Source organism: Temnothorax americanus, unplaced genomic scaffold, assembly GCF_048541705.1.
Source record: "Temnothorax americanus isolate GAGA-0224 unplaced genomic scaffold, ASM4854170v1 Scaffold6, whole genome shotgun sequence".
Lineage (NCBI taxonomy): Eukaryota > Metazoa > Arthropoda > Insecta > Hymenoptera > Formicidae > Temnothorax > Temnothorax americanus.
In genome coordinates this window covers 4,669,496-4,697,441 of record NW_027509751.1, presented here as the reverse complement: position 1 = coordinate 4,697,441, position 27,946 = coordinate 4,669,496, and the positions used below count along the sequence as shown (strand labels likewise).

At 31.9% G+C, this 27,946-nt stretch overlaps 1 protein-coding gene and 1 long non-coding RNA gene across 3 annotated transcripts in view; one reads left to right on the top strand and one right to left on the bottom strand.

Annotated features, from left to right (window-relative positions):
* Nucleotides 1-26,450, top strand: part of LOC143904944 (uncharacterized) — a 236,569-nt gene extending 210,119 nt beyond the window's left edge. Inside the window, exon 3 of the long non-coding RNA XR_013259074.1 lies at nucleotides 25,440-26,450. This is a non-coding gene — a long non-coding RNA (uncharacterized LOC143904944). The remainder of the gene's footprint in view (nucleotides 1-25,439) is intronic.
* The window catches only part of LOC143904943 (uncharacterized), a 110,909-nt gene extending 83,879 nt beyond the window's left edge, over nucleotides 1-27,030 (bottom strand). Inside the window, exon 1 of one of the 2 annotated variants that reach the window (XM_077419957.1) lies at nucleotides 26,901-27,030. Coding sequence is in view for 1 of the 2 variants with exons in the window: in XM_077419956.1 (XP_077276082.1) it covers nucleotides 18,812-18,940 (129 nt within the window). In the remaining variant the exon portion in view is untranslated. Of the gene's footprint in view, nucleotides 1-18,811; nucleotides 18,973-26,900 lie in introns of those variants that run through there. The other variant, XM_077419956.1, reaches the window with a different exon arrangement.
* Between the last annotated feature and the right edge of the window lie 916 nt (nucleotides 27,031-27,946).

The following is a 27,946-nucleotide window of genomic DNA, read 5'->3' as shown; positions in this document are numbered from 1 at the left end:
ATGTATTTCTGTATAATAACGGCCGATTAAATTACATATTTCATGGTATGTTGTTGCTGTTACATTGAGTATGCAACATTGAGTAGAAACGCGATTATTATAATTTGAGATTAGTCGCATTTAATGTGTCATGCGTAACACGCTTTCTGTATTCATTTGATATTTGAGAAGGGTCTCATCCCAAAAGCAAAATGTTTATTGCAATTAATTCTGAAGTATAACATAGTGGGAGCTTACGTGATATTTTTGAAAAAAAATAATAAATGACGTAATTCTAGTGTTGTGCAAGTATCTTCCATATCACGCGGTACGTGAAATTATCAAATTCTACTGTGTACTGTGTAGATATTTTAAAATAGACTTAATACACTAATTAATGATGGCGTACTGATTATGCTACACTAAACGTACGCGTATATTGTGTTAAGTAACGTAATATTGTACAATCAATAATTGATTACATTGTTAGAATCAGCCACAATGCGACACAACTTATTCACATACACATTCGAACATTTGATTGATATACTACATGTATAATAATGCAATAATAATAATGTTAACAGTGATACAAAGAAACCATAAATAAATAATTTTATCGGGGAAGAGTTTACAGATTTAATTGAAACGAAACAGTCCCGCTAACATAATAGTGTGCTAATGTGCTAATAAAAAATACTAACCCAACAATAAAGAGAGAGATGGTGATATAAAAATGTATTATATGTCTACTGATTCTCGTTCGATGTCAAAAGATATTTTAGATGAAGATCGAGGGAGTCGAAAATTTCAGAATCATTTTGTATATCATGCAGCTCCTCCTCTACAGCTATTTTTAGCCGAAAACAATAAAGAAACAATGAAGAAAAAAGGCTGGAAGATATTCTTGAGTGGCGTCCGCGCAATTGTGGTACGCAAAATTACTTACGATCGCGACGAAATCTAATTATCCCCGAACGACCTTGGAGGATTGCCTTGAGCCTCGTTTCGACTTTCGATGTAATCTCGAACTCGCGACGCAATGTTAATTGCGAGGGAGGCAACGTAAATTCAATTCTCCCTGCTGTCTCGCCGCGTCGCGACGACCGCCGTAGTAAACTTTACGGCGCGAATTAAGAAGCTTATAAAGAATCGCCAAAGTCGCTTGATAATCCCACGCGTAACCCGCAGCAATTGCGGCTTAAAAACCGGAAACTCATCTTAAGAAACATGTCGTCCTTCTCATTTTTTTTTAATACTATTATTGTTATTATTTATAACGTTAAAAATAAAAGTTTGAGTTACAGGCGATTAAAAAGTGAACAAAAACGTTTTTTTAAACATTAATTATGTGGTTAATAATAAATAACACAATCTCATTCTTGTATTAATTTGAATTTTATAATGTATAAGTAGAAAAGTATTAAATAATAATTACCATTGAGATAATTCATAACGGTTAAAAAATATTCGTAATATTAGTTAATTTCTAATTTTGTTTCTTGTAGCGTGGATTGTTCTGCAAGATGTAATTGAAATCTACGGTAAAACTTAAAAAGCTATTCGCGGTGGGGAAAACTTTCTTAAATGTAATATTTTTCTTCCGAGTAATTCGACGATGTGCAACTTTCGTGAAAATAACATTGGTAAAAAAGTGAGAAACACAGAAAGACTGTGTTCGCTATATCTTTTGTACGGTTCTTCCATTTCATCGTTCAGTGAATGTAACGGTATTCCAATAATCCAAATGGGAGACGTCCCATTCTAATACCAATTCTATTGTGGTTTTGCTTCATTTATTTGTTAATGCCAATGCTAAGCGGTTTCACATTTAATGCAAACTTAGCTCCTTGCCAAAGAACTGTTTCACACGCACTGTCTCAGTGACAGTTGACATTGCATATCAACGTTACCGTGTGACTCAGCTTGAAAACAATCTCAGGCTCGTGTTTGTGCATACTTTTCTCACCTTTTTGGCAAATCTCCTCTTGAATAATTACCAAAAAGTTCGATTACACCTGCAGTGTATAAAATACATAAAATGAAGAGACGTATTTTATATTATAAGTATACAAAGCGCTTCATAGAATTAAGAATTATTTTCACATATACTATATGCTATATGCAAGATGCACTAAAGCTTTGATATCTCGACCTGTACCCGCCCCTATGACCTATTGCATAGGACAGTCCGCTCGAGGATTCCGCTCACGCGTATATGCAGCTTAAGATCCAATTTTTTTCAAGCGGATGCGCCATTCACCCTTTTCCTCCTCCTTACATTGCGCTTGCATTTGGCTGCGAGTGAATTATTAAAAGTTCACTCAGGAATTCCCGAGAGCGGCACCAGCCTGCGAAAGGAGGATGATTGCAATCACGTCGGCTCGTAAAGTGATCACCAACACGCTTCCAACTGCATCCCGATGCGCCGAATTGCAGGCCGAATTGCGGACCACTCTAGAATGCATTGTCTTGGAAGAACTGCGCTCACGCGACAAGTGGGGTGCCTACATCGCGGCAACATGATATCATCCGCGCTCGCACGGAAAAGCGATTTTTCACGACTTTATTTCTCGTTAATTGCTTTTTAATTAGCTATTTAATAAATATTATAATGCAACACACATTATCGTAAATGTAACATTTTTGAATAATATTAAAAGTCAGAAAGAACTGTCGTCTATATCTCTTAGAACTTGAAATAATATAAGTCTATACAATGGAATTTTTGACTTATTCTTTAAAATATCTGCAAATCATTTAAATCTCAAATGTGACATCGTTAAACCGACTCGAAAATATTTCCTCGACTAATGAATTATTCAATATTTTCCGCTCAGTTTTTTTATATTCCAATTTCTATGCTCATTTCAAATTTATTATGACCTGCGTCATATCGCGATTTCGTCACTATCGCGACATAATTCGATTTAATTTTTATTTATAATCTCCCTTAATAAAGAATTAAATTTTCAACTGATGATATTACTAAAATATTATTCTTAAGTATTTGGCTTTGCGTTGTAAATGCGGCATTATTAATTTCGCACGAGCGAACAAGCGTGCGGAATTCCATGACGGGCGAATGCATTAGGATGGTTTTACCGCGCGGTAATTCAATTTCTTCGCGTCGCAATATACAATCCATCCCTTTCGTCCCTTTCATCCCTCTCGTCCCTTTCATCATCCACCTGATAGTGTCCGCGCCAACGTAATTGCGCCAATTATCACCCTCCCCTAAACCCTCTATTTCCAAGTTTCCACATTTCTAAGTTGTAAACTTTAAAAGTAATAAATAACGGAACATTAACGTAAAGTAATACAATATCCGTAGTAAAGTGTTTTCCTGTAGCAGTAATTCTCGCGTTAATAATATAATTCATTTTAGACATTATGTAACACATTTGTAATTTGTATATATGTCAAGTTATTAAAATATATATATCACCCCTAACTCTAATAATATATAAAATAGAAATTAGAAATTTCAGAAAAATTTTAAAGCAGCGCACGCATAACGTTCTTGAATAAATAGTTTTTAACTTTTCATGAAAATTCGCATGTTAGCGGAAAGTAATTACAATACTTGAAATAATAACATACTAAACGACGTGGAATAAACTTTTTTTTATTAGACGAGGATTTTGAGAAGTTCGCAGAATATTAATAAGGTGCACTTTATTCTCCACAATTTCTACATTTATCTTTTAGTCCACTGTCCACGTAGCAAAAGTGCCAAAGATTTTAGTAGAAAACTTGAGTTGAAAACAAGTGTAAGCTGAAACATTCATAACACCATGTCTCGCATAGTTTCGCACGTAGTCATGCCGAGAGAGAGAGAGAGAGAGAGAGAGAGAGAGAGAGAGAGAGAGAGAGAGAGAGAGAGAGAGAGAAAGCGTACTTCTCAATTTAGAAAAATAATAGTGAGAAGTAGAGATACTTATTTATTATTTCTAGCAGTCTGTGTGTAATGTATTATTCTTTAGAAAATCGACGCATCGAGAACCGTCGACTATAAGCAAAACTTTTCGTCGCGCGCGAATTTAAGCGACTTAACGGAAAAACAAAGACGAAGATCCCTCATTCTCTCCCCTCAAAAAAGGAAACTTCCTCGATTCGTTCCGCTTGCGAATCCTTTAATTTCCAAATTGAATTCTGCCAAGGAAACTTTCCTCTTCCGTTTCCGGCTCGAGTAACTCGATTAATCGACCCACTCGAATCTCCGTCGACCTCCAAAAGTCGATCTTTACAAGATCCCGGCGCGGCGTGACGATGTATCGTCAGCTCATTCTTCCTCTCTCTATCTCTCTCTCTTAGTTCTTCATTAATTTTTCGTATCCGCAAAATTCAATGTTGATTCAACACTGTACGATTTTAAAAATTTACATAAATGACACATGCAACCTGCGAATTCAACAAATCGTGGTAAACCGAGAAATTTGCAACAAGTTATTAATATAAATCGCCGAATCGCTTCTGAATTTTTCTCCGCGTTGTGTAATCTTCGCGGAGTAATCTGCAAAGGATAAAAAGAAAACGACGTTCGCACATCGAACATTAGAAGGGAGCGTTAATACCAATCGGAATCCTCGCGTAATTGATTCCACGTTTTAAGAGCGATCTTCCTCCCCTTCTAAACCTCTCGCTGTTTCCTCGCCGTCCCTATGGCCAGTCGGCACTTTGTTTCCGGGACGACGGAGGGCCGGGGGATGTACGTGATTCGATTTGGCGCATTCCGATTTAAACTCTTTCTCGAATTCGCGAATGCGAGTATCCGGTGACAACTTTGCGCGGGTAATTTCCGTTTGATTAAGGAACCGGAGAAAAAACGTGTTCGACGTGTTTGAGGGTAAAGGGGAACGAGGAATCCAATATTCGCGGTGGACGCCGAGGCGTTGGGGGAGAAAAGGGAGAAAATTAGAAAATGGTCGGCTGGCCGACTGGCCGGTGAAAGGATGCATTATTTATCGACGCGTTTTTCTTTTCCGATGCGGAATTTATGGTTTTCGTTTGGGCATGAAAGTATGGCTAGAAATTGTTTTATATTATAATAGCCAAGCGCGCGCGTATAATAGGTATAGCTATAACTATAGTCTCTGAACCGTTAAACCGTATTAAGAGATCATTTTTTAATTTTTTTTTTTTTTAATCCGGATACATTTGCGTCGAAAAATCTTATTAATATTTCGAAATAAGAAGACTAGACAAAGTGTCCAAAGTGAAAGCAATTACGTGTTATAATACGAAGACACTCATTCTGTCGTGCAAAGGGTAGCTTTAATTTATGATTTCTTAAATATTCATAAATTCATAAATGTTCTAACAAGTTCACTAATAAATTCATAAAGATATTTGACGATTAAGAAATAAAAGAATAGTGAGAAAGTAATCGAATAGCGATTCTTGTAAAGTTCGAATTTATGTAACATCTATGAAGATATAAATAAAAAAGCACAAAATTTACGATTTGCTATTTGTGATCCTAATCAAACTTTATTCCCTGCAACTTCCTTTCCCGCATGGTAGTAAAACTAAAATATATATATATGGTCTTGTGTTATTTAATATATTCTTCTTTACGCCAATTGAGACAAGTTTCAACATTTACCAGATGACTTAATTGCACACTTTAATAAATAATATTAAATGTAGAATATTTTGTAAATATATTTGAAATTATTTTACAAAAAATAGAATATTAAAATTAAATTAGTTAAAAATAATAAAAATAAATAAATTTAGCCCATATTTTTTAAGTTAAACTTCACGCAACATTCGTTGTATGCGGAGTTTTGTAAACATTAAATTGCTACTAAAATAAAAATGAACTTTTCATACGGAAATGTGATGAAAATATCAATGAACTCCTATGTGCACACCTTATTCAAAATTTTTAGATTTTTATTGAACTATATTTGAAATGTGTTACTGTATTTCCATATAGTACGTGCGAAAAAACTTCGTGATAATACCATCTGATAAATAATTTATAACGTGTATAAAAGTTTAATTCATTTTTTACAGTTATCTTGCTGCTTAATTGTTGCGAAAATAGAACTTGATTCTCAAACCACATCTGCTAAAATAAATCCAACAATTTTATCGAAGATTTTTTACGCTCATCGTGAAATATCAGAGTATATGATGGATCAGATACGATGGATTGAAAAATGGCTATCTATAAGTAAACGCTAAGACATTCATGGCAACCTCACGTACTATATTTCGTGCTGTGTAAAAATGAACGATTATTCCAGAATCCAATTTTTCTATCGCGATGCAGTTAACGCTGTCTTCATCGGCGGCGGCGTACAGCAGGCGCCATTTTTACGGCGCCAATGCCGGTGCCGCGGCACAATCCGCACGGCTCGCGTCCGAATTGAGTTATCGTTCGTCCATTCGAGAGTCGGCCATTCGTCAGCCGCCGGAATTGCTTCTCGAAATGGAGCGGCCCGGTTATAACGGAGTACAGCGCGGCCGCCATTTGAAAGTCAAATACTTGCGTGGCGGAGGACGAGAACGAAGAAAGAGGGAGAGAGCGGGAGGGGGGCCCCAGAGATCTCTCGCGGGAGATCTCAAGACATTTCGTACCGTCCCTGATATCCTTCGTACCGCAGACTTCATCCGATTAACGCGAGCTCCTATAATGCGGCGCGGAGCATCTTGCCAAATTGGCTACGGTTGGCTCAATTAAATTGGAATCAGCTGATAGGAGGCGTAATAGACGTCAAGGGGTGTCGGGATAATGTAGTTCGCGCGGCCACGACAATGGTCAGATTTTCAGTTCAACGAACGGCATCAAGAGATTTTCAGATAACGTTCGGCATTCATTAATTTCTGCTTACTCTCTCGCAGCTAAGTAGGATAACCGTTTCAAATGGTATCTTGCTTCTTATAGAAAGTTTTGTGTACTTTAATTAATATATTTCTAGTTTTTTTCTTAGAAACACGTTATTTAAAAAGTTTCATTAGTGTTTCGTTATTATATGTTCGTTTTACTTTAATATATTATAATGCTTCGGTATATTATAATTTACTTCATTATATTATAATTAAAAAATAAGGTACATATATATATAAAAAAGAATATAGCTTAATCAACCGTTTACAAATATAGCTACCAATGCTATTTTGCGCGCAATTTATAATATTTTTTAAATGCACGAAACATTAAACTTATTATATTTTATCAATAATTTTTTGCTGATTTTTTTTAATAAGCTGAACTTATTATGCGTCCCAACTTTTCAGTCTTTAACATTAAATATCCTGATGAGTATACTTGTTGCTTGAAAATTAAATCTATGGAAGAAAAATTTATACTTAGAAATTTTCTGTAAAATATATATATATATATATATATATATATATAAGGTTTTCTTAATTACTAATACAATTTCGCTGTTTGATTGAACAAAATCTTTAACTTTCAATCGCCCTTAGCTAGAAAGATATTAATATCGTAACTTTGAAACAATGATTTCTCCTCTTACTTATACTTAGTGCAAACTTTATCATCCTTCCTCGATAGGAGAGCTGATAGTTCTTTGGATATACATATTACGTTTACACTGTTACTGTTAATACTTCTATAAAATACGTAGTAAAATATACAAATACTAAATCCACGAAAAGTTATACAGATACCTAAATATTAACTGTTCTACTATTTTATATATTATGTATGATACAATAATAATATCTATATATAATAAGCATAGGAAATAAATTCCTCACAGTCAATTTACTAGTGGACAACGATTTGTCCTCTTTTAAGCAGAAAAAGTCAAACTTTCAATTTTCTTGAAACTTACTTTTTTTAGAACTAAGAATCTTGAAAATATTGATTTATTCATTTTAATAAAATATTGAACCGTCCATTGTGTGTATAATCTTGTATCATTTAATCTTCGCGATATTTAATCTTCACAACTAACAAAAATAAGAGAGTTTTAAAAAAGTTTCTCATATACTATACCACCTCTCAGTTACTGGATATAATAAAGGTTTGTTCCACTACTACATTATTACGTAATATGACTACAATAGCTTCTCCAACAAGTGAAGGGAAAAACACCACTTGTTGATCGCTTTGATCAACCATTGGATATTATATTATTACTCAGTCCTGTGTAATATCTCTACCTTCTTTTTGAAATACCGGTCAAAGAAGAAATACACAGTAAAAAATCGTGTGTACATAGCGGTCCATGTGTTAAAATTGTCTTGTTTCACCAAGATTTGATTATTATTCCAATGTAAATTAACATACAACAGCTGTTATTTTTTTCTTAACATTTTCATGTGTTACATTTATGTCAACGTGATAACTTAACACTTTATATATGTCATTTAGAAATTAAATATTATTTTGAGTTCTTTTAACACAATTATTTTAAAAAATCAACACGTCTTAAAGTTATTTTATCACATAAACAAAAGTTAAATGTAAATTTTTAAATAATCGTAAACTTTGACATACAAAATAATTAAATTTACTAAAATTAAATGTTTCTATTACACATAATTTAAGTGAAATCTGTAAAATAATTAATATTATGTGTTAATATAACTTGAAAATAAATAAAGTCAAAAGAACAAATATAAATGTAAAGTATAGTGTCAATTAATTAACATTTCTAATTTGTCAACAAGTAACACATAATGAATGAGTCATTTTAACTTAAAATTTATATATAGAGTGGACTTTCTGGGCCATGTAAAAAATGTTAAAATTTATTTTTTGCTGTGTAGCTACTATAATAAAACAGATTATTAAATAATCTATCCTAAAATATATTTCTATAAATGAGCGAAAATTGAAAATAATTATTTCAATAAATTCCGTCAGCAGAATCAAGTAATTATCATTATAAACTGTCGATAAATGGAACTTCCATGTCCGATAGATAACCTGTATATAATTGGAAAAGAGATTTTATATGTTCTCGTCTAATTGCTTCCTCATAGAGGAAGCTTTGTAATGGTGAAAAAATTTTTTTTCGAGATTTTGATGAAAATAGGTTTAGAATGTTCTAAAATGTCGAAAAATCATATTAGTAAAAAATGTCCGGAAGTATGTATGTATGTGTGTGTGTGTGTGTACGGATTTTTGTACACGCATCTACTTCTACAATTTTTTAGATACCAGTTTGAATTTTTGCACACAAATAGAGTATCATAGAAAGTATGTCCTCCTCAAATTTTATTGAAATCGGTCTACCGGTATAGACTTTATGCAGATTTTCCTTTTTTTGAAAAATGTGTTTTACGCTGCCGCTTTCTCAATATTTGAGATAGCGATTAATTTTTAATTTTATTATATTTTCCAGTTTTTTCTACCCCTATTTCATATATAATTCATTAAAATTTGATTGATCAGATCTCGTATTACACACATTTGAAATTTCGAAGAATTCGTACATACATAGAAGCTTTATAAAACTTGATCTGATCAACCAAATTTTAACCAATTATATATGAAATAGGGGTAGAAAAGACTGGAAAATATAATAGAATTAAAAATAAATCGCTATCTCAAATATTTATAATATCGGGCTGATTTTTTTTATCGATAAAGTATTGTTTTAGTTTTTAAGTGGACAAGTATTTTTAGTATTTTTTAGTGAATGTATATAATTATTTACGCAGTCCCCAAAAGAGTTAAGTGTGAAATCAGAACCTTTGCTAACAAAGCTTCCTCTATGAGGAAGCCAAAACAAATAAATACCGATAATTATACCTCGAATAAAATAAAAACTTGCACACTTAGGAACTATGAGGAAGCAATGTGCAAGTTTCTACTTGCACAATTAAAAACTACGAGGAAACAAATGTGCAAGTTTCTACTTGTTATTTTTCTAATCTTTCTCAAATAAATCTTTAAGAGAGATCTTTTAAAGAAAGACTTTAAGAAAAATCGAAATAATTGATGACACGTAAAAATTGATACCAATGAAATGCTTCATATTAGAATGATTCGCGATTTATTTTGATATTTTTTGTAATTGAATAAGTGACCTAAATAAAAAATAACATAAAGTTCGGATCGATTCGCCAAGTTGGGCGACTATGACGGTACAGCACGGACGGACCGAAATCACGCTCTGATATATAGATTAAAGTTAGTTGTCGCGTATGCCACGCGTGACGGGACGAATCGCGTCGGGACGCCGCACGTCGAAATCCTCCGCCGCCGTGACGGAGTTCCGCGTAGTTACAGTTTCGATTGCGGGCGTCGCGACACCCCGGCAACCCCCCCGTCTCGTCCACGGCAACCGTTCGTACATTCGTGATCTTGCTGAACAAATGAATTTTACTCGTAACACGAATCGAATTTCAGTCAAATTATTATTATTACGCATCAGTAACTTACTTCGAGTTCTATTTCTCGGTAAATCTTTAAAAGCGTAAGAAATGCGTAAATTACCGCAAGTGAAAATAATCGTGAATTAAGGATTAATGTAAGCGAAGTAAAATTTTTACAATTAACTTATTATAAGCTTGTTTGTACTTGGTTGTAGATTGACATAAAAGTTCATTCAGATCGCTTTTATTTCACATAAATTCAATTTACCTTATAAATAAAAATATTATTACTTCAAATTATATCTGAATGCGATGTATATCCAAATTTATTACATTTATATATACATATATATATATATATTTTTTTTTTAATTAATTTATTATAGGAATTAAAGAGATAATTTTTTACAATAAATAATAAAAAATAATAGTTTCATATTTGTGATTTACAAAAGTGTATCTTCTCTTAATGCAAAAACGTTATAAAGAATTAATCTGAATAATATTTTCTTGCATTATCATCATGCGTTGAAATAACAACACCGCGGATCATGCGATCAACGTCGCCATTAATCAGTATATTGCTTCCATTCGTATACAATAATTTCATGATAATCCGCGTGTGAAATCACCATGCTCACATCTGTCCCGTTTGTTTAAACAAATACACCCAACATGTTCGCACGATAGCCAATCAGCGGAGGACACTGATTAGAGCGATTTTGTTAATTAATTTCGGCAAAAAAGATCCATCCTATATCGACGATTAAACATTGAGTCGCCATATGCAAAAAATTCCGTTGCTTTATACTTCCCAATCTTTTCGTAATTCTGCTAATTGCGAAAAGATTTGGATTAATCAATTAAAACGCGGAGACTGGGTCAAGTATCCATTTTGCTAATTATTCACCGATATTTAAATATTTTTATAACGGATTGATGGCACAGCTTTCCACATTGTCAAATAATATGATATTCATATTCGTTAATGTTATTGCTATCAGTATTTTTACGAATGTAAAGCAATCTTTAGAAAAAAAAACTCCATTAAAAACATATCAAATTTTGAAATATTTTTTATCACGAAATGAGAGCACGAGACCAAGTTTAAAATATTCTAGTTTTGCATACCTTTTTCAAATTTTCACACGAAAATTGTTTCAATATTATTTAAAAACAAAACTATTTTGTATAAATATTTTTAAATTTTTACACATAATATATTAACTTAATATATATATTTATATCCAGTCTATCTCACTTAAATAATCTTACATTTCTTAAAAGAAAATTTCCGTAATTCTTATTAACTCTGCGAAGATCGTCAGATTACTTTTGCGAGAAACTTTAATATCAAGATGGGATAAGCCGATAATTGGGAACGCCATATTGACGCTTTTTGCTTCTTTAACGATATACAAACGCATTTCCTTGAATTTTATTATAAATATAAATTCATGGTGAATGACTGCTGCTATTTCCATACATCGTTAGTATACATATTATGAACTGTTAATAGAAGTATTATCTCAACTAGCATTAACTCCTCTACTCATCATGATAAATTTATTATATGCAGTCGTAACGCTACAGTTATTAGAGAATTCGTCATTATAAATCTAAAGCTGCGAATTGTAATATACGCACTCTGCATACAACTGTTATAAGTCATTTTGGATGTATATATGAAATAGTATACCCGTAATATACACGCACTCATTATTATTTTTGTAATAATTTACAAGATCGGCAGCGCACGTCGCATCACAAAAGATGTGTCGATTTATTCTGGAAAATTTCATATTACGTCACACCTTCGTTTTCCACCACTTAAATACGCGTTGTTATTCATCGCTAAATGCGTATAAGCTACATCCGCATAAATAATTATTCTATATGCGGACACGTCGCGGAATCGTTTTAATCCAGACTGGATTACGTCCAACTCCGCGTTACAGTTGTTTCGTATATTTGAAATAGAATGATTCACAGACAAAGACCTTGTTCTAATTCGACCTGTGAAAATTCAAGAAGCTCGTTGAATCATTTGAGCAGGTGTGTCTAACGCGCGTTGTATTATTGCGTTAGACACACTTGCAATTTACAATTAGATTTATTTACTTGTTAGCGTAGACAGAAATATTGCTAACGTAACAAGATTTAATTGCAAATCTGTTAAATAACAATTAATATCATTTTCCCATTTCCTAATCTACGACTGCATATTTTAATTAAAACAACAATATTAAAATCATATGTCATGATTGCGTCGCATTTGTTAGCAAATTGCGAATGATTAATATATGGTAAGTACGCATGTACTAATTATAAATCTATTATATTATTATATCTTAAAAATATTATTAATATTAAAATTCAATATGGAAAATGAGAGAAAAAATATGACAATTTAATGAATTAATTCTCTGCCAGAAATAATTCATAACAATGTATAAATGTTTGCTTCTATTTAATTACATATATAATTTATTCATTCAATCATTTTTATTTTATAGATGGCATAATTTAATTTTATTTATTACTGACAATGTTAATAGATAAGTTAAGAATCTACTATAATATTAAACATTTGTCTAATGGGATTAAGAATAACCTTGTATGAAAAATAATTTATGTTCATGAATTCATCGTTCCTTCTATTTATAAATTGCATAGATACGTCTTGTAAATTTAGCGATTATTAATCCCATATGTTTATAGATCCAATGACATATAAATTAAAATCGCATCTTCACGGCCCAACAAAATCTTTCGAGAAAACTTTCAATTTTACTGAACAGTTTCTAGAATTATCTTTATCAAACATTCGAGATTGCAATCAAAAAAATTATATGGTAATAATATGTTTACATTTGAAGCGTATTTATAATTATTACAGTAAGAATATAAATGATCACTGAGAGATAAAAATAAGATTTCCTAAATAAAAAATATTATCAAAAAATAAGTTAAATTTATATCTTTTTGTCAATCAAATACCGATTTATAGAATTTAATTGTATCGAAAAGCAGTCAGTCAATTCGATATCAGCAGATGTAGGTTGACATATCTAGTTACATATATATGTTATCAAATAGCTTTGCTGACCCGCAAAACCGATTATAAGCGAAGACACGGCTTTATATAGCACTACAAAATAGATCTTTGGGTTAGTAAAGTTGATTATTAACTGTATTAACTATATAACTATACAGTCTGGTCACATGGGTGTCTGACAAGTAACTGACCACAAGTTAATTACTTACTCAATAACGATTGTAAATTTTGCAAAATGATACATGAGTTTTCTTTTCAGTTTGGCGGTTTGGCGTTAATCTACCATCACCATGATTATTAATTGGCAACGTGGCTCTAGAATTCATTCCAGTAGCCTAAAATTAAACCGCCGTCAGCTTCTTTCCCCACATATATGATAAAGTATTCTAAAATCATTCTTTAGTAATCAAAAGCATTCTTGTAACCATATGTAATATGTATATGTAGTGGCATATACTATAGTGAAAGGCAGGTATTTTAGGCATGAGTTTAATTTGTATTAATTATACCTATAATTTGCATCAACTGTGTACACGAAATCAATAGTCAAGTATCACACTCGGCGAATATGTATCGATTACCTCTCGTACAGTTCAGATATGGAACGTGATAAACATTATATGCACGTAGACACGTACAAACACATGTGTATGTAGGGCTCTCTTCCTTTCAAAAACGTTTTCAAACTAACAGACAGTTTGAAGTAATTTTCAAAAAAAGCGGATGACAATTCATGTTACGTCAATCAGCCAAGTAGTTAAGCAGTTACCTGATGTATCGGTCAACAAGTGAAACAATAAATTAATGATTAATTCAAACCATTATTAGAGTACCTACGCTATTTCTCAGTGAACTAGTATTTACATATTTTATAATCGGAAATTTTGAGAAGATAATAATTATATTAAATTAACATTTAATTTCTGCCTCTGCATGTCTTTCTTATAACAACGTTTTATGCAACTGTTGAAGATGAAGTAAAGTGTTGCTATTAATAAATAAAATCAATAATAACTGTTAGAGTGACATGGCAGTAATAACGTTGATCGATTCTGATTTCAGTAGATCTATTTCTACAAGTATTCATCAGAATAATCAAATCCTTTACAAAAATAATCTATCAATACCTTCACTAAGAATAATTTTTGATAACTTTAAAAATTTGTTGTGTGTTAAAATCTTTTGCGTGCTGTAAACGTCTGTATATATTACTTCATTATTATGTCACGAATTGTTCTAATAAAAGAATAATGCCTATGTCTATATGTTATCTGTTATTCTTTAATTTTTTTTTGCATAGCTCGCGCTGCCGTTAATTAAATATCAAACGAAATAAATCAAATTAAGATTCATTCTTTCTTTTACTTAATTTAATAATTTCAATGTTTAAATAAATTTGCGGTAAAAAACAAGTAAAAGTGCAATAAGGAAACAAAACGAAACATCGAGCTTTTAATTTTTCAACTGACAATGAGAAAAATAGATATAATTTAATTTTTTATGAAATAAGCAAATATATTTTCGTGAGACAAGTATAATTGAACATCTAAATCTAATATATTCGCAGATTAACTATAAAACAATATTTCCTCTAAAATATGTGCATTACAAAGATATTTTTTTTCTATAATTTTATATTATAAAAGGAATATCTGAAGAAAGAGAGAGAGAAGTTGTGCAGCAGATATATATGTATACTCTAATTTTTAAAATATGCATTTAACGATTATCAAGATTAAAACATTACTATTTTTATATAATAGACAATATAGGCATTATTGTGTGTGTATATAGTAGACATTAATACATTTTTGCATAAACTACCTATTTATCGCTACAATTATAATCATGGATAAAACTGTGAATCACATATTTTATTTCAATCTATTAATGAAATTTATATATTTATAAAATTTATACTTATAAAATGTAATAAATTTCTATATCAAGTTTTGTTTGATTTTATATAAAATTAAAATAAGTGAAATCAATAATATGTTCAATGTGTGATAGAGTATATTAATTTATATTTTTTAATATGTACATTAATAGGCTATTGTTATAAAAAATTTAATTTAAAAATGAGAAAATCAAATTTTCTCAATCTTATTTCTTTAAATAAGATTGATTTAATTGCCACAGCAGTGACAGCACGGAATTGCTCGATTTATCATCATGTGAATGCTTCCCGTATTTCAACTGCAAATAGTAATGGTCGAAATATTATTTTTAAGTTTCAATACGTTGCTTGTTCACTCAAAAACAATTGTTATAACGGATTGTTATAACTGTACACGAGTACCGTGTCGACGAGTCTCTTACGAAATGCACGTACAAAAGGGCAAAGCGGCAGATTAATTTGTGCATCCCGGCTTCATGTCGTTCCAAAATAAAATCGTTAAATAATTAATATAGTTTATTAAAATAAAACGAATGCACATTTTGCTCGGCTTCAATTCCACGCGGAACAAAAGGGCGCCGCCGTCATCATCATGTCAGCCCTTTTCGAGAAACTCGCGAGGTCGTTAGCGGTGCGAACTTGTTATTGCATATTGTCGAACGGCACGCATTGTCTGTCTGGCGATATTGCAGTTTTGCATTAGCTCACGAAATCGCGAGCAAGTCGTTCGCGCGGAATCGTCCGCGATTCCCATATAATTCCAGCGGTCGCTTTGTCGCAACTTCGTCGCAATGTTGTCGCAACGGGACTTTGTTGCAGCCGTTAATTAGCAACCTCAAAATAGACGTCAAAAAGTGGTATACATACCGTCGGAAATACAGATTCTATTGGACCCCAATTATTTCAACTTTCAACCGAGTTACATGCGTTTTATTTGCAATTATTGAACGAATGAACATACAGTTAGTATTTGCCACGCTCGTATCACGTACAAATAAATGGGATTCAGTCAATATATGTATGTCTCATAACTCGCGACCTTAATTTCGATAGCAGATGATAAATTTAGAATAGATTTCTCTTTAGCAAAATGTCACAGGATGGTTATTTAAAATGTATCGATCTTTTCATACATTACAAAATACGACTCATATGATTTAATGCAATTTGGATACGATAAGTGTTTCCGTTTTAATTTAATATTCCAAATTAAGCAAGAGATATGAATATCATATAGCTTTACACGTCTGCTATATTTGTATGTACTAGCGACAATAGGAGTTATTAGAATTCAACTCGGAAACTCTAATTTCGATAAACCTTTGTACACAATGTAAAAATCTACGAGTAGAAAGAAGAGGCCTAAATGAGAGCCAGACACGATAATTGATGCGCGAACGTTCTATATTATTTATTAAATTAATAATATTTTTATACATATTACATATATTTTCATCCCAATTTTAAACGCGCCGTGTAATACATTCTAATAATTAATAGAACGTTTGCGCATATCAATTATTACCGCGTCTGTAGCTCTCATTTAGTCTGCTTCTTTCTACTCATGAATCTTCAACAGAGCCCATATATATATATAGTAAATAAATAAATTCCATAATTCTCCTTGTTATAATCTCTTTCAGTGTGTGTGTGGGGTACATTATCTTAAAAATATAATAAATTTCTCTGCATTCTTTCTTAATCAAAAGTATTGAACAAGTTTACTCAACTTTATGTTAATTTTTAAATCCTAATATATTATTTACAGCTTATACAGTTTATTCTTTTTTTATATAAATTTGTTATAGTTTATTGCTCAATTCTTACAAATTTTTGCTATATTTTATGTAATTACCTATCTTTTTATAATTATTACAGTTAACATATTAGGAGTCGCGTGCTAGAGAGAAAAAAACAAAAAAATAAGATTGCTAATGATAGATGAGGTTACATTAGGCAATCCGCCAAGCAGTCTAATAGTGACGCATTCTTATGCCTCGCCGGACGATAGATCGCGATTAAAGTATTAAAATTGCGTAAATTATTATGTAATATTTCATTCAATAAAAATTAATCATCAGCAATTCATAGTTTATTGGAGTACGTTATACAGAATGCCTTTTTCGATCGTATTAAGTAGGATTATTAATAATAATAGTTACTTTGAATAAATTTATACATGTCATCGTAACATTTTTTACTCGTTCATCTCTTCGTTACAATTAAACATAATATTTCCAGAACAGAGTATTATCCATGTGGGCTAAATTATGTTCTAATTAAATAAAAATGTGCTCAACATAGTTGACTATTTATCATCGAAATTATATAAAAACAAAATTAATTTTTTAAAACAATCAGTTAATTATAAATTTGATAAAGTTATATGTGAGTATTTAATATAATTAAGTTTTGTTTTATTTTTGTGAATTAAGCCACTTACAATCACCAAGAGATTTTATCGCGGCCTTATCTTCTTTTTTTTTTCTAGAATGTGCTGTCGGTAACATTCGACACTGCAAAGTCGAAAATCCGCGGTGGTGTCCAATAAAGTCGAAATTGCACGATCCAAAGACACGAAATATACGCATTGATGTTTAATGCAAAATTCAAATTGCCTTCCGACGTGTCAGTCCTGCCGCGGAAACATATGACGCAATCTTGGCAGGTATTGTCAGGAAACCGACGACATCTTTAATGTATGAGAGAGAAACGGGTAGGGTAGCTGCGACGTAATTGTCGGTACGGAAAGGGATGAAAGAGAAAGGAAGGAATAGGAAGATCGAGAAGAAGCGTCGATATGTAAATTCCTCTATTAGAGAAAGTCATGCGTCAATTTACATCAATTTTCTTGAAAGCCAATCACAGAAAAGCGCGAACGGCTAAAATTTAAGATCAATATGAAAGCATAATCATACTTCGAATGTAGAAATTAAATAATAATTAAAGATTATTAAAAAAATATCGTAAAAACTATTACCCAATTTCCATGTACCGAGCATGTTTTATATATTATAGTTGTTTTGCTTACGTATTAGAGAATTTTGTATTATAATACTGATTTAGATTAACTTTACAGTAAATGAGAAATTGCAATATTTACTGAAGAAGTATAACTAATAATTTTATAATAATTAATGATATTTATTAAACATATCGTTATAGTACTCGTTCTAACAATTTTATTGTTATTAGTGATAGAGCTTTCAGTGGAAAATATTTTATTGCTACATATATCATAATTATTACAATTACATTCGGAAGCGTTATTTTCTCTGTTATTCTGTTCTTTGTTTTTAACATATTCATTACAAATCAGAGGAATAGAATATATTTACGATTATTTTTTTACTATAACGCAGATTGAAATCAAACCATAATATTTAATTTCCTCGGTAACGCATGCATAATGTTAATAATTTATATTGCAGATATTTTAAGTTAGTACAGTAATTTTTGCTACGGAAATAAAGTATAAAAAATATATTTCGAGATACAATATATCTCCTGTGTAAAACGATGGCACTTAATGGTTAAATGTATCTCATTCTGATTATTTAACTCACGGATAGAATCAGGATGGGCGGAATAACGAGTATCCGGAAGACGAGAAGACACTCGAAGTAATGCGAGTCGTGCCGGCCGGGTAAACCATTGGCGTTGATCCAAACCGTCTTACTCTGTTCGAGGTGCATTAAGACGCCTCGTTAGTCACGCACGGCTAATGCATAAATCAAAAAAATGTCCAGGCGCAATCCAATTAATTTTTTTTTCGACACCATCGTAACGATGGATCTGCGGGTGCGACTTTGCGATAACGGTTATAAATTAAAAATAAAAAATAATGTTGAAAACCAAAAAAAAAGAGGTCGCACTTTATCATAGTCGCATATTTTTCGCTCTTTCTTTGTAATATGCAAATAAAGTTTGTTATATTAGCTCGACCCACTATACCTTTCTCATGTCTATGTTTATAACCGTAATGTAGGTACCTTTTATATGACGCTTCTTTTCAATTTATTCAAAGTAATATTTTAGCATCTATATCATTTTATATAATATTATCAGTCTTTCGTTAGATTCGAAATTTGTTAAGACAAAAGTAATTAATTATATTAATGATAAAGCTGTCAGGCGCAATAATAATACAAATTTATTATACATTTCTCATTTAAGTAAAAATGTTTAAAACCAAATATTTTAAGAATCTCTGTAATGGTTCTCGCATATTATAATATAATTTATAATATATTATTGACTTATACTGTTCGATGGCTTAAGTAGACCAATTTAATTAGAAACTTAATTAGAAACTAAAATAGTAATATATTAAATTAATTATTCAGTGCACCGAGATACACTTAAATACAGATCAATCGATAACAATACCTACAAAATTAGTCTTGCTAATCGATTAACTATATAGCATAATCAAATCTTCTGTTCTGAAGTTCTAAAGAAGGCCAAGTATATAAGGCACGAAACCTTAACGATTGTATACTATTATTGAAATTATTAAATATATTTTTTTAACATCTTGTAAATACTCGAAAATTGACCGTCTTAAATTATTTAGCATAATCAAATCTTTATGAACTGACAAAGTGTCCATATATAACATGGAAAATTGAAAATATTTAATAATTATTAATATATCTCCACACTAAATATTAAATCATTATTAATGATTTACCTTACTGTCTACAATTCCATTTGAATCTACATTCATTACAATAGAATCTTTTTCATATACAAACAACGTAAGTCACATAAGCTACTTCCAACTAGTAGTTTCTTTTCATTTTGTTAATGTAAAAAATTCAAGTAATCACGGAGTGTATATGTATGTATGTGTGCCCGTGCGTGCTCGTGAATAAATGAACACTACGCTAAATTCACAGTAATAACAGCAACTGAATAGGATTAGAGGATGAATTGGATTTTAAATTAGAAATTCGTTCGCTGACTCGCTTCATCTTACTTTACTAACTGTCGTGGTTGCTAGAAAGCAGTTACTCTTACATCCCATCGCTGTTGTCTCTGTCCTTTTACTTTTTACCTCGCCTCACCTTCCAATCCTATTTTCTTTTGCCCTCTCTCCTTTGTTGTACCATACTTACCAAACTAGCGCTGCGTAAACTTTTTTCATACACAATATATTTGGCTCAAACTATATATTTTCTTTATAAGCGCAATAGCGAAAGTTACAACGCATTTAACGAACTAACAAAAATCATTCAGAGATAAATTACATTCAAAACGTAATAGTTAACTATTCATAAAATACAGAAACGTTGCCTATACATTTCTTTTTTATTTGTCATTTTTTATATCTAGTTTCGCTATATATATATATATATATACGTTGAATATTCAACATGAGGTAATGATACACACGATGAATCGGTGCTGCAAATTTATAAAATATTATGTAAAATGCGATGTCAAAAACGCGATGTTCTGCTTTCCAATTCCTGCAATTTGTTTACGTCAAACGATCCTTTCAAGATCGCTATTAATTATGCATCCGATCTATTAACTTTTATCAAACTTTCAGCGGAACGAGCTCTGCGTTCATACACCATGAATATTTATAAATAATTTGGCATGCATAGCATAAACAGATGTTAATTAGCAATATGCGATCGGGCGGCATCGCTACCGTTTTCAAGCGTTCATTACATGTGAAAAAGTACGCGACAGATGGGATTTTTGATTATCGACTGCAAACGAATATGAATTTTAATTTTATTCATGTTGGTATTTTTATGATCTTCCTCGCATTTTCGATTAAACGCCGCGGTAAATCATTTCCATAAGTATATTCCCATATTGTGAATATATGACGAGTAGATTTGTTAGTTGTAAATCAATATTTTTTTAATATCGTGATTTTAATAAGAATGTTATAATATTTCATCGATTAATTAATTTTCATTATACTTAATTGTATATTAATTGGGTGTAAAAATTATTTAATAATAATTGCACTAACAAACAGGAAATTTGATAACCATCTTCCAATCATCAACCACCAAATTATGTGTATTAATAGAATTCCACACAATTACGAAGTAACGTACGGTCTACCTTGTAATGCTCATTATTTCCTGCATGTTGAATTTGTTTCAATAAAATCTTTTTCATTTCGTTACTAGCTCAATAATATATTCTTCAAATCGCTAGTAATACTTTTTTCATAAGCATTTTCTTAAAGAATATTTATTTTTCTATATCTGTTAATATTATGTTTATATACAAAATAGTCAAAAATATAAAAGGTATATTTCTTAAACAAAAAGCATGTAAGTAACTTAAAGAAGAAATAAATATTTTGTCTATAACAATTTTATCTATAACAAAATTAAATTTAAAATATGTATAGAAAATAAAACTGCTCATCTTTTAACCTTCGTATTATGTTTTATTTCGATAGACCATATCTCATCGATTTTATTTATCCGTGTTTATTAAATTATATATATCTCTCCCAATAAGAGATAAAAACTAAACGTTAAAAAATCAAGAATGCGTGAACTCTCTCCGGCGGAATGTAGCCGCATTTTCAAGATGAACAATCGTCTCCACCACTAACGTCAACGGCGCGTGTCGCGTTACGCCGCCGCCAAAATTAGCGCACGCTTCGGTGAGTCAATTCGCGTGGCACACACGTCGCATTCCGACTTTACAGCCGCGCCCCACAAATAAGCCGCACAACCACTTGATCCAATCGTCACCACGTAATTCCACCTTCTTCTTGGCATGACGGTTTGAATGTGTGGAACGAGGGTTCTCAAACGGAGAAAACCCGAGAGAACTGTAGTGCTTTTCCTAAACATTGATCCTCTATAATTTAACATAAATTTATCTTATATATATATATATTGCTTACTTGATATTTAATCCCTAAAATTTTTCCTATTTTTTGTCTTATTTTTGTCGTAAAGAATATTTTTCTCTTCAAATTAAATTCGAATTAGAGACTTTGTTTAGCAATAATTGACATTTTTGTTAAAGAGAAAAATTAACTTTAATTGTAAGCATCTAATATTACAATTTGAATGTAATCGTTTATTCTAACTAATCACTTGTAAACATGATTTGCACTGCAATTCCAGCTTAATATATATTTTTAATTGCTAGCAACATGATGTTATAAGCTCAAATATCTTTTAGCATTTAAACAGATTCATCGACGAAGGTATTTAAATATGTACATATTTAAATTAGGTATTTAAATATGTACATATGTAACCAAAGCTGCGAATAAAAGTAAGAGCATGATTTTTTATTTTTCGCTAGGTTTTAAAAATGATAGCTATATGTAAAATATTAAAAAAAAGAGTCTGAAAGATAAAATGTTCAAATAGTCAGAAAATATGATATAATAAAAACCGTTGAAGTATTTCACGTCATAAATTCGATTAACACATTTTTCATGTTACAGAATAGCGAAATGTAGCAATTTCAGATTTTTCTGGTATTGCCGTCTTACTTTTATTCTCAATTGAGAGAAATCCGCATAATATCACGGAAAACCTTAAAAAGTGGCCCAGCATAACCTTCTGTCATTTGGTGACAATCGTTTCTTTATATCAAGTTACTTTATAACGGATTGTATCGGAATGTATCGTAAGTCCATAGCTTATTTAAATATAATATTGGTAACTTTTATTAAGTAAAAGTTAACGCCAAATTCAAGGAATTTGTCAAATAAAGATTGCCAATTATGGGAAACGCTTCTTTATAAAGCAAGATTTGAAACATCTGTATTTTGAAATAATATAAATACCTGCAATAGGTATATCTGTGACTCAAACATATATATATATATATATATCCCCTTTCAACGTAGGTTTCAAAAATTAAAAAGGACATTGCACGGTAGTACCAGCTCGCAATCCACTATGCGGCTCTTGCAATCCGCGTAATAAATAAAGCTTATAGGTAACGGGCTTGCACGGGCTAACGGTCTCACTTGTCTTACTTATTACTACGCGAAACGGGTTAATTGATCGATTGGCTACAGTACGACTCTGCGGCGCGACGTCGGGCTGCTTTCACTCTATGGCAGGTGAAAATCTATTAGGAATTTAGCAGGGATACCTCTCTCTCTTTCTCGCTCTCTTAACCCCCCTCTCTCTCTCTCTTTCCTCGCAACAATAGAGATTGCCAATGAAGATTGACTTCATCTCAAATGGACGATTGCTCTACCTGTCGCACACAATTTTTTATAGCTTAGAATATTTGTTGCAATTTTCCATTGCTAATGTTAACAATGTAAAAAGCTCTGACACATGTGTTTTAAAAAAATATATTTTAGACCGACATATAAAAAGATTTATCTTTTTATTACCAGTCTAATATATATGTATATCGAATATAGTAATTCCTTTCTAAATAAAAAGAATGTACTGATTGTTTTAATTTATGAAAATTCCTTAAAACTCTAGTTTTTCGACTTAATCCAATAAGTATAACAAATATTTTGCACCAAACTAATAATACTGTTAGATGCAAAAGCATTTTTAATACATTTGTTTGTAACGTATTCGGAATAATAATTCAGTTTTAATAGAATTAAATAATTCCGCAGAAACATATCTGAATTAATATAACAATAGTAATAATATATTAATATATTTTAGAATTAAAAAATTTTAACTAAATAAGAAAAAAATTTTAAATTATGACATATTTTGAATAATACTGTTTTATACTGATAATAATACTGATTTAATACTGTTTAAAAACGCTCGCATCGTGCGTGTATATATTTGATTCATTTCGGGTATGATGTTGTATCAAATGTCTGCGAGTGCATTCTGTTGTCTCTTGATTTCTGGCCATTTACCTATAACTACACTTTGTGATACTAACATTCTATTTAGCGTTTGAAACTCATAATCCCGGAATTCAGTTATCCCGGCTGTAACATATCGCGAATAGCACAAGTTGAATTTCGAGAATTATGCATAACCTTTTCTGTTAGAAGAAGGAAGAAGGTATAATTTTACGTCCTCCCATCTACAAATAGCTGACCTCGTCATGTTAAAAAGGGGCCACGATACTTTCGGAACCCCCGATTCACAAGATAGTCTTCGATCTCTGAGTCACACATTACGAAATGGGATGCTGGTTTTAAAAATATACATATAATTTTCGTACAGGAACATTCGTAATAGAGAGATGGCTGTTTCACGCGAGAACCAATAGCGGTCCTATATATAATTGCCACAATTTTTGTCAGATTACCATGACTCATGATAAATATCATGTAAATATTATATAAAAAATAACGTCCATACATACCTACGCACACTAAATCGTGAAGAAATGCATCAAGATCTCAAAGTCCATGTATTTTCAATTAAACTCTTTCCAGGTGTTTTTCGCTTCAATAATTTATGAATTATAAAGTACATGACACGATTTTTTAGCCCTGCTAATTTGCACATCAGCATTCGCATTATGACAATTTGCTTCTGTGACATTTCACCCTGGTCTCATCTACGCGAGTACACGTGCGCACGTATAATTAGCTATGCTTTATTAGCTTTATTAGCCGTACTATGTTTATTACATGTGTACGAAAATATACACATGTACGCAATTATACGTACGTATATTTGTGTAACTAAGAATAATTGAATATCTACCGTATGCGTCGACGTTATTGTTGCTTATTATAGTAGAAAAACGGGGAAAAATTCCAAAGAGACGAGTAATGTAAACGATCATCATCAATGATTTTCACATTGTGTGACTATATGTTCCAGTTCAAATCTCAATTCTGACTCAACCAAAAAATCCCCCAAAATTATCCCGAGCTTACTATTATTTAGAAAATTATTTAGTTTCATGTAAAAGATGTGAATATTTCTGCTAAGCAACAATAAGAATTAAATAAAGGAGAAATGACAAAAAAATATTATTGCGAATAATATCAGCAGTATTACTTCATCTTAAGCACGCGCGTAAACGCTCTTAATGAGCGTTTTGAAATTTCCGTCCTGTCGCCAATAATTTTCGGCGACCGCGACCCGTAAATAAACGCGAGACTGCAAGTAATTTTAGTCACCTTGTAGCAAGATCTGCTCAGTTTTTTGGCGAGAATATAGTCGCGAGAGAGACAGAGAGAGAGAGAGAGAGAGAAAAAAAATGAAAGGGACTAAATGCTTGTCTTTTTTTCAGGGAGCAAAGGATCGTCTTTAGAAGAATACGGACAGAAGGATACGGCCGGGCGTTTTGAGAATCGCGATGTATACCCAGAATTGGCTGAATTTGTATATATTCGCAGGAAACCTTATTTTTCACCGCGAATATTACAAATAGCTCTTTCTTCTGCCTATCTCCTTCGTCTCATTCTTAATTCGAAATACAGTAATATATACACTATTGTGATGCGCATAAAGGCCAACTATCTTTGGCCTCGACAAAAGCTCGCGATTCATTGTTAATTTTATACTACAAAATGCAAGCTGAGATTCAGCTTTCTCCTTTGCCTTTCCTCCCTTTCATCTCCTTCTATATAGTCTTTGCAAAATCCCGCTTTCTCCCCGCCATTCTTTTATTCGTTGCGATCAAGTTTCTGCTGCTACGTTGTCTTGTATCAGGAATGTCATTAATTTACGCGCGTAACTTGTAATTTAAATCGAATCCTTTTACGATAATGAAGAAGCGAAATGTCAAACGGCATCGTGTGCGATCAAGTTTCGCGACAGACGTTTACGAAACGTTGAAAGGACCGTATGGAGATGCGATGGTACGAACCGAAGTTTTCAGGTGGCACACGGGACATGTTTAGAAGCGCGAGAGGATATAAAAGACGAACGCTATATGATGCTGGACGACGTTCCCGTCACAGGGGTAAACTATGAACCTGCAGAGGGAAGTTCCTGAATGCACGTGAAAATGAGTGCAACATATGCGTCCCGAAGTTTGCGAAAACTGGATTTCACTCAGCGTACACTATGCCATTATATATCTAGTTATGGAGCTTTTAAAGTTAAAAGATATCGCACGTACGGCCCTTTCTTAATCTTTGTATTCGCGGGATTTTGTATCTTATACGATTTTCATCTATTCCAGAGAAGCCGGAGTGAAGGAGGCTGCAGAGTATCATCATTTTCATATCCAAAACTAGTAGTCAAAAAGCTAGTATCCTCAGAAGACTTTTAAAAAACGATTTTATATGTAACTAATATACAAGGCTGCGTTCCAAAATTCACTCTAGTTAACTAAAATGCTATAGTGTACGTGACGTAAACTATAGATTTTAGTTACCCAGAGTGAATTTTGGAACGCAACCAAAGTGAGAGAAAAATGGTACCCCAAACTCCCTAACCCTAGTTTGCGGTATATTATGGTTGAAAACTCGCGTAGATCGTGTAAATACGCATTATAAATTTTTATTTAAAGCATAAGACTCCGAAGATTTTCAATAATTTGTCTATTACGTACAAAATTTGACATTTACATCATATACAATGTTCATCATATCAATTAAATAAGACACATTTGCGTTTGAAAAAAACGTTATAAATCATAATATTTCAAATTATAACTTTTGGATTAAGATGATATTGAATTTTAAAAATCCAGGTCGCAAATAAAAATATTTGAGATAAAAAGATAGAGCTTTATCAAACGTACATGAGGATTTTGGAGGCATCTCCATAGGGAATCTTGAGAAAAGCCACGGACATCCTCTTTCTGGAGAAACTTACATTCCTACGAGTTTCCTTTCGCAAACTTTTACCTTGACCCGCGAAAACGAACGAACGAACGAACGAACAAAGCTGGTGAGAACGCGCGCAACTGGTTGGGTCGGCAAGTTTTGCGACGCTTTTAAACGTCGGCCAAACTTTTCTCGAACCGAGCTTTCGGGCATCGCGACGTCAGGGGACGCTACAATTTCGCACGACTCTTCACACAGACAGCGAGAGAATAAGAATGGATGAGTGAGTGAGTGAGTGAGTGAGGAGGGGCGGGAGGAAACGGAGAAGAAAGGGAGAAAGGAGAAGAGAGAAAAAGAATTAAGGGAAATCGATGAGAAATCTGAAACGAGTCTTTCTGTCACAATCTACACGTAAACCGTTAGAAACAATTTAAAATTGCAAAAAATTCAAGCATTATGATGCGCTCATACGTAGATTTTACATAAATACTCTTAAATTTCTTGTAAACGTAATAATATAAAATTATTGGACCGTTTGTTATAATAGAGTATCTATTACTGTTATCACAGCTGTGCTATCCGTTTTAACATAACGTAAGAAAATTACTGTACCTCCAAATATGCATTAATTCCAGTTGTTCTTAAAGATTTTTTTTAGAAACAAAATATTTAAGAGACATGAGATTATAAAAAACAACAAATTTTTCGTTTACTTTTATTGTACTGAATCTAGAATAATAAAAAACCAGTCATATTCCAATTCCCTTGTATAGTAGTTGAAAATAGAGGTGTTAAATTTTAAAATTACATCTATGTAGGTTGTATATGTGCTATATTTAAGTGTCACTTATATGTATATAAATAGACTTTCTCTCTCATATAAAAATTATATTTAATAAAAACAATAATAGCAAAGCTAAAGGAAGGTTAAATGGCCAAAATTCGAGCAAAGAAATTTTAGATGTTAGTTTAAAGTTACAATTTAATAAAAATATGTGTATATAACATTTACGTTTCGACC